Source organism: Centruroides vittatus, unplaced genomic scaffold (assembly GCF_030686945.1).
Source record: "Centruroides vittatus isolate TY-2023 unplaced genomic scaffold, ASM3068694v2 contig_359, whole genome shotgun sequence".
Taxonomy (NCBI): Eukaryota; Metazoa; Arthropoda; class Arachnida; order Scorpiones; family Buthidae; genus Centruroides; species Centruroides vittatus.
Genome location: NW_027122182.1, coordinates 1751153 through 1764270, shown reverse-complemented (window position 1 = coordinate 1764270; position 13118 = coordinate 1751153). Strand labels below are relative to the sequence as shown.

At 28.4% G+C, this 13118-nt stretch overlaps 1 protein-coding gene across 1 annotated transcript in view; it reads left to right on the top strand.

Moving 5' to 3' along the window:
- The window catches only part of Eogt (EGF-domain O-GlcNAc transferase), a 29213-nt gene extending 17543 nt beyond the window's left edge, over positions 1-11670 (top strand). Inside the window, exons 13-16 of the mRNA XM_067269916.1 lie at positions 288-374; positions 469-560; positions 11203-11305; positions 11384-11670. Coding sequence (XP_067126017.1) covers positions 288-374; positions 469-560; positions 11203-11305; positions 11384-11557 — 456 coding nt within the window. The 3' untranslated portion in view covers positions 11558-11670. The remainder of the gene's footprint in view (positions 1-287; positions 375-468; positions 561-11202; positions 11306-11383) is intronic.
- The last annotated feature ends 1448 nt before the right edge of the window (positions 11671-13118 follow it).

Sequence of the window (13118 nt, the reverse complement as noted above, 5' to 3'; positions counted from 1 at the left end):
TCCCTATCCATTGCATAAAAACAGGTTTGACTGTACAGAATAAATCATAAATAATTATTCCAATCAGTTTTAAGATCAATTTTTTCATTATAAATTTTTGTTGCAGTTTAATAAAGTACAACTAATTAATCTAAGACTAATATGAAACAATATATAAGATATATTTAATTTGGTATACTTTCTATTTTTAAAAGAATATGATAAATATTTCATTATATATCTGATTTAGAATATATTTTGTGATATAATTTTTCTTTATTTATATTTATAATTTAAATTTAATTTAGTTAATTACTGCCTTAAAGAAGAATCCTAACCTTATTGTTCGAAAAGAATCTTATACTCGACATACTCCATTCATTCAACAACTACAGGTGAGAGATTTAATATTATTTTCTTTACTTCTGTGTTCTAATTAACTTAAAAATATTACAAAATTTTTTAAAATTTTAATTTTTTTCTTATTAGATCAGTCATAATACTGATATTTTAATTGGGATTCATGGAGCAGGATTGACTCATATGTTATTTCAACCTGATTGGGCAGTTGTTTTTGAAATGTATGTATATTTTAATGTCATGTCTTGAAATAATAATTTATTATTAATTTGATAAAAACTAATTTTAGAAAAAATTATTGTAATGCAGGCTTTATTGCCGAGGCTAGTGAACATCATTTAAAGTAATAAATGCTACTTGATCATTTATGAATTAATTAAATTAAGTTTTTTATAGAAGTATTTTGCTTTTAAGGCGAATTGTAACCTATTTGGTTAAGCATGCGATCTCCAGCAGATTATATAGAAAATTTAATGCTTTCTCAAAGATTCTTGAAAATGGAAGTAGATAGAACCAAACAATTTTTGCATTAGTACCCTAATTAATTCTTTTATTAACATACAGTTCAGAATTTTGAAAACTGAATTATTTAATTTTCTACAAATTTTTAATATCACAGAAAAAATTAACTCACCACCACAGCACTTTTGGCTGTAAACTGTAAACAACAAACATTTTATTTGTACAGGATAGATTCTTTATGGAGACCTTAGTGTGGCAGAGATATTGCTTGATGTGAACCAAATTTTAAAGACATAAAACCTGAATGCAATGAACATTAGTTCAGCAGCCAATTGCAATTGATTTCCTTGATGTTTCTCATATACATTGTACTTACATACAGTATGATGATGTTTTTCAAGGCTGCCAAATTTGCAACATGTCTTTAATAAACTATTTTAAGTGTGTCTATAACGAAAAATCACATGGATTAAGATCTTGAGAACAAGGTAGCCAAGCAGTAGGAAATGCCTGACTAATTACTTTTATTGGTTAAATATTGTCACAGAAACTGCAGTATACAGTTATGATATATGGAGGTGCTCGATCATGCATGAAAGTGGTTGACTCAAGACATTATTGCTGTTGCAGTTGGAGTACAACAAAAGTGTTGAGAATCTCTTATCTCTAAGCCATCACAGAGCATGTCATGAGCTTGTTAGGACTAGCTTCAAATAAAAATGATCCAAGGGTAAATATGGCAGGGAATCCACTAGTCTGTTACTTTAAGCAAGTGCAATGGAGTCTGTTAGAAAACATGAGGATTTTCCTTAGTCCAAATGTGACAGCTATGGATGTTCATTGAGATGAAAATGTGCCTTGTTGCTCCACAGGATCATCCAAGCCACAATACAACCACTTACATTCTGCCAAGGAAGATCAATGCAAAGGTTGGTTGGGTTTCCCTGTTGGTCCAAGTAAATGTTGGTTATTGTTGATTTTATATGAATGGATAACAATGTATTAATTTTCTCACTACACCTGGCTGCGGTAACCCTGAACATGTGCCACTGGGTCCTGTAACACTATTTATTGACTGTTTTTAACGACTATGGTAACATATTCAATGATTTGTGTAGTGATAGGTTTATGCCCTCAACCAGGTTGAACTCCCATGCATCAAGTTTTCCCAAATTGAGTGATCTTTCTCTGAGAGCTTAGAGTGACAAACCATTGTCCTTGGCATAAATTCTTAGGACAGTAAAATTCCTCAAATGCTGCTCTTCATCATTGCCATTGTTTTCATAAAACAGCTTTACAAGATATGCACATTTTGGCAAAGCGATAGCATTGCAATTGTTAAGAATGACATTCAATAGTTAAGGCTACTTTTATATCCAAAAGTACTTATTTAAAGGAAACTGCTCTTTCATTAGTTGCAGTGCCAAAAGTGATGAGTTTTGGAATTTTTTTGTTATGGAAATGTGTCAACTTGAGATCCCACCATACAGATTTGGTTGCATTTTTGTTAAACATGTCTTTCAACAATATTGAATAGGAATAATTTAATTATGATCATCCAGTATATCCGACCTAATAGAGAGAAGTGCCATATCAAGTAGTTTCTTCTGTCTCTTCTAATTTTTTATTTTTGCATTTAATTGATTTGGTAAACAGCTTTTATTAAACTGAATCTATTAATAGAAAGAGAAGGGTTTTCAAAGCTGAAATATATTAATCATACATGTTTGTTTTAAAAAATTTTTTTCTCAGATAACTTGAAATACATTGTATACATTTTTTATGTATAAAAAATTTAAGATGTTAAGTTGATTTTTATTTAATTCTAGAATGAGACTTTTCTACAATAAATTTCTTTGCTTGAAAATTTTTCCTATTTTGTTTATATGTAGTATTATTAACTCTTCGATGCTTGTCGGATCAATTAAATGTGAGCTGATGAAACTAACAGCTGCACTTGAGAATTTATATGATATCTATCTTGAAATTTTTTCTTACTGTTCTAGATTTTACACATATTTTATACATTGAATAATTTTTATTGTATAGTTTAATTAAAAGTTATATCATATCAAGGTTAAAGAAAAAGATTACATGGCTTTCTTCCAAGCAATCTCAAGTTATTAATTATACGGTAGTCTTTCTGGTTATAAGTTGTGTTAAATAACACGATTTCACTCATTTAAACTCTGAATAATTATAATGCTTATAAATAAACATATTATTTTAATTATAGGCTCACATATATATATATTATTATAAATCAAACAAGATATTAAATATAAAATAGAAATAAAATATATCGTTGTATCACTGTAATGTTAAAGTGGAAAATTAATTAAATGCAAATAATACTTTACTGTATTTTTAGCAAATTTCATATATTATTTTATTGATGATAACTATATTTAATGTATGATTTAACATATTTACATATACTAAATTGAGATACAAAAATGCTTAACATTTTATATTTTAAGCATTTATAATATAATATAATTTTAGGCAAGTGCATAGGACATTTACAATTCAATTATTACAATTTTTTTTTTATTCTGTAGACATTAAGAGGGTCCTTTTACAGGCTTATCATTAATTTTCCAGGCCTACAATAGACCAGCTGGGTGTGGTGAGGGACATGGCCAACATATATAGGACATACGATTCCCAAAAACTTTTCTGGAGATTTTTGACACCCAGATTTGATCTTGAATCCCTCAGAGCACTACCTGACATCTTAACTGCCTTGGCCATTTGGCCAGTTATATATTATAATTTAAGAATATTAAGTTTTTTCATATTGAATTATACTTAACCTGAGTATTAAAAGAACATTATTATTATTTTAAAAATATTTTAATATTTAATTCTGTTTGATTAAAAATATTTTAATTTAGAATCACTAATAAAATAATGTATGGAATGTACGGAAATATTATTTGCATAACTTAAATTTATAGAAAATATTTTATTTTAATACAATATAAAATACATTTTATTCATATTTTTATATTTAAACATTTTGTTTGATAATATTATTATTTAAAACTTTTTATATAATGTGATTGATTAATATATAATTTATATAAATCAAATAAAACAGAATCTTTATTGACGAGGTACTAAGGAATTATGCCCTGTTATAAGGGAGCTTAATAATATTTATAAAGACAATAACAAAAATTATACAGATCATAAACAAAATTAAAGTTACAAAACACAAAACATATCTAAAATTCACTTCTGTTAGTTTCTACATACAACATCAATACGGGGTTTTTCAATATAATGTTGGGATTTGACAAATTTATCATGGCTAATGTGTAATTCACTAAATTATAATTTCTGCTTTAATGTATTCAGAAACTGTCCAGTTTCTATTACATGATTCATTACCTTCTATCAAGCTATACCATGTTTTGAACCACTCGTAGATTTCTTATACCAACAAATTCCAGAACCTGATAAATATCAAGAGGATCATATTGAGTTGGCTGACCTAATATGTTACTACTATTTCATCTTCAATGGCTGAATTTAGAAACAACTAAAGGGCATACCCATGGAAAGTCTAATGTCAGGCCTGCTATGTGATTTAGTGGTGAGAAAAAAAGAACATCGAATAATACCAGAGTTTAAAGCAGATCTCCTAATGTGTAAAAGATATGTAGATGACATTCTAATTGTTTGGAGAAAAGAAAATAAAATTGCAAGCTTCTTGAAAAAGTTTAATGACAATGATGAAAGGTTAAAATTAAATCTTGAGCAGAAAAGAAACTGGGGATCATTTCCTAGACATAGACATAACTCTAGAAAAGGAGCAAATCACTATGGGGGTGAGCTCGCATATACAGCACAAGTTTGATAGACAAAGATTTGGAAATAGACAAGATTAAAGGGTTGAGCTATTAAAACAAATGGATCACTCTGCTAATAAGAGGACACTACAAACTTAAAATCACAGATGAAAGAAAGGAGGACATCACACAAAATTCATGTTCCAAAGGTGTGTCAGACGAATTATGGAGGAAGTAGCCAAATGGAAGAATACCACAATGATCTAAAGAAGGGCCCAAACAGGTAGTATGCTTGGAAATAGCAAGGACCTATCCTCAGATGAACTTAAGGCAGTAGTACATAGGATCCCATTAGTCAATGAAGAGCTGGACCTAAAAAAAGCATATGTTAGGGTAAGCAGGAGGAATTTTGGGACCAGAATTAAAGAATACTAATATGACATCAGGAAAGGTAAAGACAACACAGTGCAAGTGACAATCACTAATATACAGAAAACAACAGTGCAACAGGAGGAATCCAAAATCATAAAAGAAGGCCACTCCCCACAACAGTGATAAAGAAAAAATTGAGATATTTAAACACAAGGTTAGAAATGAATGCATAAATGTCAGAGATATGGAAACTTTTCTAACAGAGTGGAAATATACCATTAAAAAAGGAATTAAAACAAATTAAAAGAAAATGCAACCACTTGTTTGCTTGATGATGCATGATTTGATTGTGAAGATCAATATTTTCAAAAATTTCATTTTAAAGCATTCAGAGAATTTGGTTTATTCTGAAATGGAAAGACACAACACCTAACAAGGGCTTTTAAATAAGGTAAAAAAATATTTAGACGGAACAATTATATTTATTTATATTGAATATTAATATATGAACTCGAAAGCATATCTAAAATGGAGAAAACAAGATGGGCAGATGATCAAGTGGTTAATAATTGTTGTTATGTTTACTTCTTAAAATATTTGTTATGAATTATTTGTCCAAAAGTATTTGATTCCATATTTTTAAGTTTAATGTAAAAATAATTATTTGTATAGAGCAGTGGTTTTCAAAGTGGAGGCTACTGCTCCCGTGGACGATTAAATCTACGGACGTCATTTATGGACAGCCCCTTACTGTAATGTTATAAGTGTGTAGATAGAAATTGTAAGAACAGAAAGAAATCGAGATATATCTATATATATATATATTTAACCTTTCAACCTTTCAGGTATGGTGCTACCCCGAGGTAGTGGAGAATAAATGCGGTAAATTTTTAAAGTATTTTTTTACACGTTTTTTTCTCATTACCGTTTCGGAAAAAGATTTTGTAAACAGTTATGTCTAGTAAAGAAATGTCTTTTTTTATTGTTACATAATTCATTTTTTATGTGAACTTTTTTCATGATATTTTTAGGCTAGTTTTTGGTGATACCTCCAAAAGAATTTAATGTACGTATATACGTCCCTCACCACTGCCACACGATTGCCCTTGACGTATATAAACGTCCCTCACTGCTGAGTGGTTAATAGAATCTTATAGATTAACATTCTTGTATAATCATTGCTTACAGTATTACATATGATAATGCAAAATGTTTCACTTTGTAGCATTTAAGATTTTGCTCTGTAACATATTTGTTATTTGTTGAAAGTAAAAAGAAACATGATTTATATTTCTAATATTATATTGACTTGAAAATAATCATAGAAAATGCCAAAATTTAACAGAATTGTATTTATACAAATTAAGAATCAAAGGTCTAAGTAGTGTAATTGATAAATGCCAAATAATCTGCCATTAATGCCAAATAATAATCTACATTAATGATTAGGTACTAATTAATTTGACTAGAGATAGGTGGATATGCTGCCATTTCTTATTCATTGTAATAATTATAATAAATTAATTTTTAATTTAGAAATGTATGGAAGGGCCAAAATGGAATTTGAACCCGCAGCTTCTACCAATTAATTAGTAACTAACAGTTAACGTAACCCAAAAAAGTCCTATACTTCGGCATATTGTTTGGTGTTAATCAATTAAATTGGGTTTTGAGTTGCCGTAACTGTTAACACATCTGCACGTCCCAGTCTGGTCCAATCTTTTCTTTCAGAATATTTTAAAATTAAGTTTATTTATTTCTAATCTTTAAATTTAACATTGCGGCTTAACCACTATTTCTGGTCAAAATTGCTTAATATCTTAATAATTAATTAGTCACCTTTGTGGTAAGATTCCAGATATATCGTTTGCATATTAACAAATTTTAGGTTTGTTTTATACATAATTAGAATAAAATTTTGTACAAATGGAAATAGGATAAATATAACCCTATCTTTTTAATGGCAAATTCTATAAACTTGAATATTTATTCAATATTAATAAAGAGTTATACATTTTTTAATTTTCGTCGATTTTATGAAATTTATTTGTTTCTTTATTTTATGATGAGGTTTATGTGTATGAATTTATTTAATGTTTATGTATGCATATAAGAAAATAAAATTAATATAAAAGATAAAATTTAAGCACTTCATTAGTTGTATATTTATTATATAAATTTATCCAATGAATTGAAATTAATAACATTAATATTGAAAGAAAAGTAATTAACTATAAGGAAGAAAGGACTTTAGACTCTCTGGAGAAATAATATTTCGTTGCTTGACTTGGTAATGAGCAAACATTTCCTAGAATAAATTATATACAGGCGACAAGTTTATTCTCTCCTCGGACAAATTAATTGGAAAATAGCTTTTTTGTTTAAGTTTAATATCTAGAGAAAAATGTGTTGAGAATATTATGTCCTTATATAATTTATTATACTTTATTTTAATATATTTTGTAAGCATTTTAATTTATTATGAAGTTGAAAATTCATCAATTTTACAGGTTACTTCAAAAAAACATGATAACATTAATGTTGAGAAAGTGCAGTCTGCTGCAATAGTAGTAGTAGTAGTAAGACATTACTTTTTTGAGACTGTCATAATCAGCTCATGATGAAGAATCATGAGCTGATGCAGAGGATAACCAGCTACTACACATCTGGCATAACAAGTTACTTCCATATTAATGTTAACACTTTTTTTTTTGAAGCAATCTATATTGAAAATTCATCTGAAACTTAACACTGGTTCTTTAAACCTCTTTGAGGAACTCTGTAAACTAAAAAAGTATTTGTAAATTGACTATATCTAAGTAATATAATTTAATTTTAAGGATAATTTTCTTTCAAATATGCAGATGATACAAATTGTTCAGGATTGGTGAGATACAGCAATGCAACACATGGGCAATCTCCCCTCCTGGAAGAACTCTCTACAGGAAACTGGTCCATATTTAAGTGAAAATGATTTACATCATTTTCATCTAAATAGAGCCAGCCCAAAATGATGGAAGTACCTAGGGGGGGAAAAAAAACATAAATTGGAACTATATAACATACACAGTTCCATTGCCATTACTGGAATTCCAGATAGAAAGTTGAATCACCCCTGTATTTATAATGTTCTTATTAATATAAGTATTTATATTTGAACAATAATAGAATTTTTATTAAAATTATCTATATTATTACACAATAATAAAATGGAGAAAACACTGAGATCGGTGTTATATGTACATTTTCTTATCACAAGTACTTTCGACAAACCTATAGTTGTCGTCGTTACGTGTTCTTAACGGTTTTGACAAAAGTTTTAATTTGAATTATAAGAGTTCTGTTCTTCATCGGATTATTTCCGTTTATTTTTAGTAAATTACCGTATTCGCCTGACGACGACAACTATAGGTGCGTTGAAAACTATAGGTTGCGATAAGAAAACACACATATAACGCCGATTTCAGTGTTTTCTCTATTTTATTATACAGTATTTGGCATGAAAATCAACCCATTGATCATATTATTACACGTAATAAACAGTAAAACTTTAAAATATGTTGGATTACAAATACTCCGTTTCAAAATTTGTGATTTCAGAAATAACGTAAAATTAAATCGTGAAATAAAGAAATTAACATTCCATGCATTATAATGTGATAAGTTTTATTATAAATCTATGAGCACTAAAAAATTTTAACAATGCACATCTATATTTCTTAACGGAATTTTAATAAGAGAGGGCCTCCATTTATCATCTGCAGTTCTCCATCCCATATTGGCATCAAGAAATTACAATCAGACTAGCTATTGATTGTTAACAATCATGAATGAATAAAACATCTGTTTCTGTTGGAGTTTAAAAAATAAATAAATATGCTCTTTTCAACTCTAATACTTTTGAGTTTTGTAACATTTTTCAGAGACAGAAACATTAAATTCTAGTAAAATAAAATTTTAAACTTTAAAATGCATTGGAAAGAATGAAAAATTAAAAATAAATCTCTAAACAAAGTTCGAATAATTAATTCTAGTATCTTTGCAAATTGAGTCAAGATGATTAAAATATCAGTTTACCACTACTCTAGGACTCCAGGAACTAATCTGGGTGGTCAAAAAGTCCCATAAGTTTTCAGTAGTGGTCTCTCCTCCAAAAATGTCGGACCCATCCCTTACCATCTGGTAATCCCCATTATGGGTCTAGTATGAAAAAGTTTTTTTCAGTGCCTGTGGGACAGAAAGAACAAAAAATGTATGTAAAGGTTTGCATTTTAGTCAATTCCAAAATATAAATAAAGTGTACTAAGTTTGACAATGTTTCTATAACTTTAGAAATATATAAGTTGATTACATAAAGACTTCTACGTGAATTTAACTAAACCAATATATTTTTTCTGGGTCATAAATGTACAGTAGTACAGTAGACCCCCCTATAACACGGTAGATACGTTCCGTGTTATATGAATCCGTGTTGTACAAGTCACTTAAATACATGAGCCAATCACAGCTCGTGTGCCGGGCAGTGATTGGCTCATGTATTTAAGTGACTCGTACAACACGGATTCATATAACACGGAACGTATCTACCGTGTTATAGGGGGGTCTACTGTACCTACATTACTTTCATAATTATTGAACTGTAAAAGTCTTTAAATTTCAATTACGTAAAATTCAATTTCACTTGAAATACATTGTGTTTTATTCTGATTTTGTTTATAAATAATAACAAGAAAGAAAATAGTGTGGTTTATTCTCAACATTAAAAATATTTACTTATCGTTAAACTATTTTATGATAAGTTTATCGTTACAACACTGCTTTTTATTTAGGCTCGTTACGCGGATTTTTTTTATTCCATCTATTTCCATTTTATCGAATTGTGCTTTTGTTGGTAAAATTGACAGTTTTACTCCTCTCTTATAAGGTGCTGTCCATAAATGATATCCATACTGGAAGGGAGGAGAGGGTTAAGACAAGTCAGGAGGGGTTAAGTGTTAGTGGATGTCTATTTATATCATTAAATTTTATACAGTTTGTGTATTTTATTATATTTATTTCAGAACTTCTTGTTTGTTTTGTTTCTACTTATGGTATCTATCATTCATAAAGTGATGAAGGTTTTAACGAATATCGAGTTTTGTTGGACCTCCAAAGAAGGAAAGGGTTACAGAAACTGAGACAAGAGGGGAGAGAGTAAAAATTTCAAGAAAAAATGCAGATGTAATTTATGGACAACCCATTAAACTTCAGAAAATGGACTTACACCACTTTCATAATCAATGGTTATGCAATGTCATTTACTGATGAATTTTTAATTGATCAAAGCATAAAATTATTTTAAAATACTAAGTGTGAATTGTTTATAAATAAAAGGTTCACGCTAAATTACACATGAATTGTGGGATTTCTCAATTTTTCCAAAAATGGACTTGTACCACTTTCAAAATAAATGGTCCAATTGTCATTTGAATTTTTCTATTAATTGATCTGAAGATTTATTTGTTTTCAAAATAATTTATTATATTAACATAGGGATGTAGCGGAAGTATAGTATAGCCATACCTCCATATAGTATAACCAACTCTTTCCCTTGTGGTATAATTAGAGGTTATATATTTATGTATTCACTGTTTACATGAATTTTCATACAGCCTATGATTATATTGTAATAAATCTGAAAAATCAATAAAATTAAAGAAAGATATTTTTTAAGTTTTTTCTTAAATAGTAAGAATATGAACATCAAAATTTATGGCATTATGATTAAGATTAAGTACATTATGATACATTAACAAAGCTTAGATGTTAATATAAGATAGATAAAATCTTCTTAATCTGTTAAAATTTATTATATTGTACTTGTTTACATTGTTAATAAATTAGAATATATCTCGGTTAAGTTTTGCATAATAAAAGAAACACTAAAAAAGTAAAATAAAAGAGCATCTTCGGAAGGCAACAAAGTCCAGAGTTGAGGGTCTACGTTTAAGGTCTTGCGTCTGCCATATGTTTTTTAGAGTGTTTCTTCTATTATATAGAACTTCTAATTGTAAATTCATCCTGGATTTTTTACCGTTATTACCAATATTCACTTAACAATGATTTTAAAATGCAAAATACACAAGCAATGCTATAAATGTAATACATAAAAATGTGTTGATATCTAACGTACATTCAAATTAATTTAAGAATTTCTTTTGAAAAATATAAATGGCCGGTATTTGTATTTTAGATATCATTGCGACGATAAAAATTGCTACTTGGACTTGGCTCGTCTGCGAGGATTAAAATACATAACTTGGGAAAAAATGAAATTATTATATCCAGAAGATGAGGTTTGTTTAATTTAATTTAGATATATGTAATATATACTTTTAAAAATTATATATTGCAATATATGTTCCATTTTGTAGGGTCATCATCCGACTTTGGGAGCTCATGCAAAATTTACAAATTACGCTTTCGACGTGGAGGAATTTCTGCGTCTGGTGAACGTTGCGGTCGATCACGTTCGAAATCACGAAAGTTACAAATTAATACAGAAACAACCAAACCCTTCTAATAACTATATGCATAATGAACTTTAAAAATTTTGCTTATAGGCAATGAAATTTTATTCACCTTTTAAAATATTCTTATTTTAAAGTACCATATTTTACGGCATACATGTCTGACTTCCTTTTGGTGAAGAATATATAGGTATTTATCTGTCTCCTATTGAAGGTATTCTGGGGAATTCATTAATCAATGGGAGATCACAACTTGACATATAAGACACAGTGATTTTTGGGTATTTTTTCTGGATAAAAGTTCCGTCTCTTATGCCATAAAATGCGGCACTATTTATTTAAATCCGTACAAATTTATACAGCTTAAAACATTCTAAAAAATTTATTTAGTAAATTGAGGTCCATTGTTAATATTTATACATAAAAAATATTATTATATCTATAATAGTCTGTGATATAAGAAGTGACTTATGTTAAAAATTATTTTTGTCATAAAATATTAATATAATGAGTACCTTACAGTATTGAAATACTAAAAATAAAATTACTTAAATCTCATATTGTAAAGTTATATATATACAAGCATATTTTTCTCATAAATTATTTAGCATTGTTTGCTTTTTATATACAGCATGTGATAGTTCTTCTATTTCATAATGTATTTTCATATTATAAAAATAAAACCAATATTGTTTTTTTAATATTTTGATATTTTGTTTCATTTATATTAATAATAATTAATAAAATATCCACATAAATTGTCATGAGAATATATAATTACTTATAAAACCAGACCTGATATGTGTTAAGGCCGATTGTAACCTCTTTGGTTGTGCATGCAAACACTAGTAGATGGCGTTAAAAGTGTAATGCTTTTTCTATGGGAACAGTAAAGAATTTTGAAAATAGAATTCATCAATTTTTAAAACTGTAGAAAATTAACAAATTCAATTGAAGATAATGACATTACAATCAGCCTTAATAATCAAATGATACAATCAGATTCTTATCAAGCTACAATATGGCTAATTAATTATTAAGATACTCAGCACTATGGACTAGTGATAGGCAGTTAAGCCATCATCTTGTTTTTTAGGATATTCTAAATTAAATTTATTTATTTCTGATGATTAAAAAGTAACACTTAATAATTAGCCATATTGTAGCCTTATAAGAATCCAGCTATATCCTATGATTTTAATCATGAAAACATAATAATGTATTTGATTTATTCCAGGTAAACAAAAAATTTACTCGTGAGGAGTAAATTTAGCAATGTTGTGAACCAGCTGTGCCTATTATTACCCTCCTAAGATTCACGAAAAACATTTAAGTAGATCATTTATTTACTCGGGATTCCAGTGTAATGACATTCAAAACTAAATAAACCTATGGCGTGTGATGAGTCTGTCGGGCATCACAAAGCCTAGTCTACTCCTCACAAGTAAAGTCATTTGTTCATCTTATGAATAATCTGAAAGCATTAAAAATAAAATATCTATTTTTTTCAGAAGCAAAAAGTGTATAAAATATACTATAACTAGCTTTTACTGTTTTTTGGAGTGATAGAGTGCCGAATGATAACCACGAACAAAGAGCTAAATTGCAACCGATTGCCAATTTCGATATTTTTCAAAGC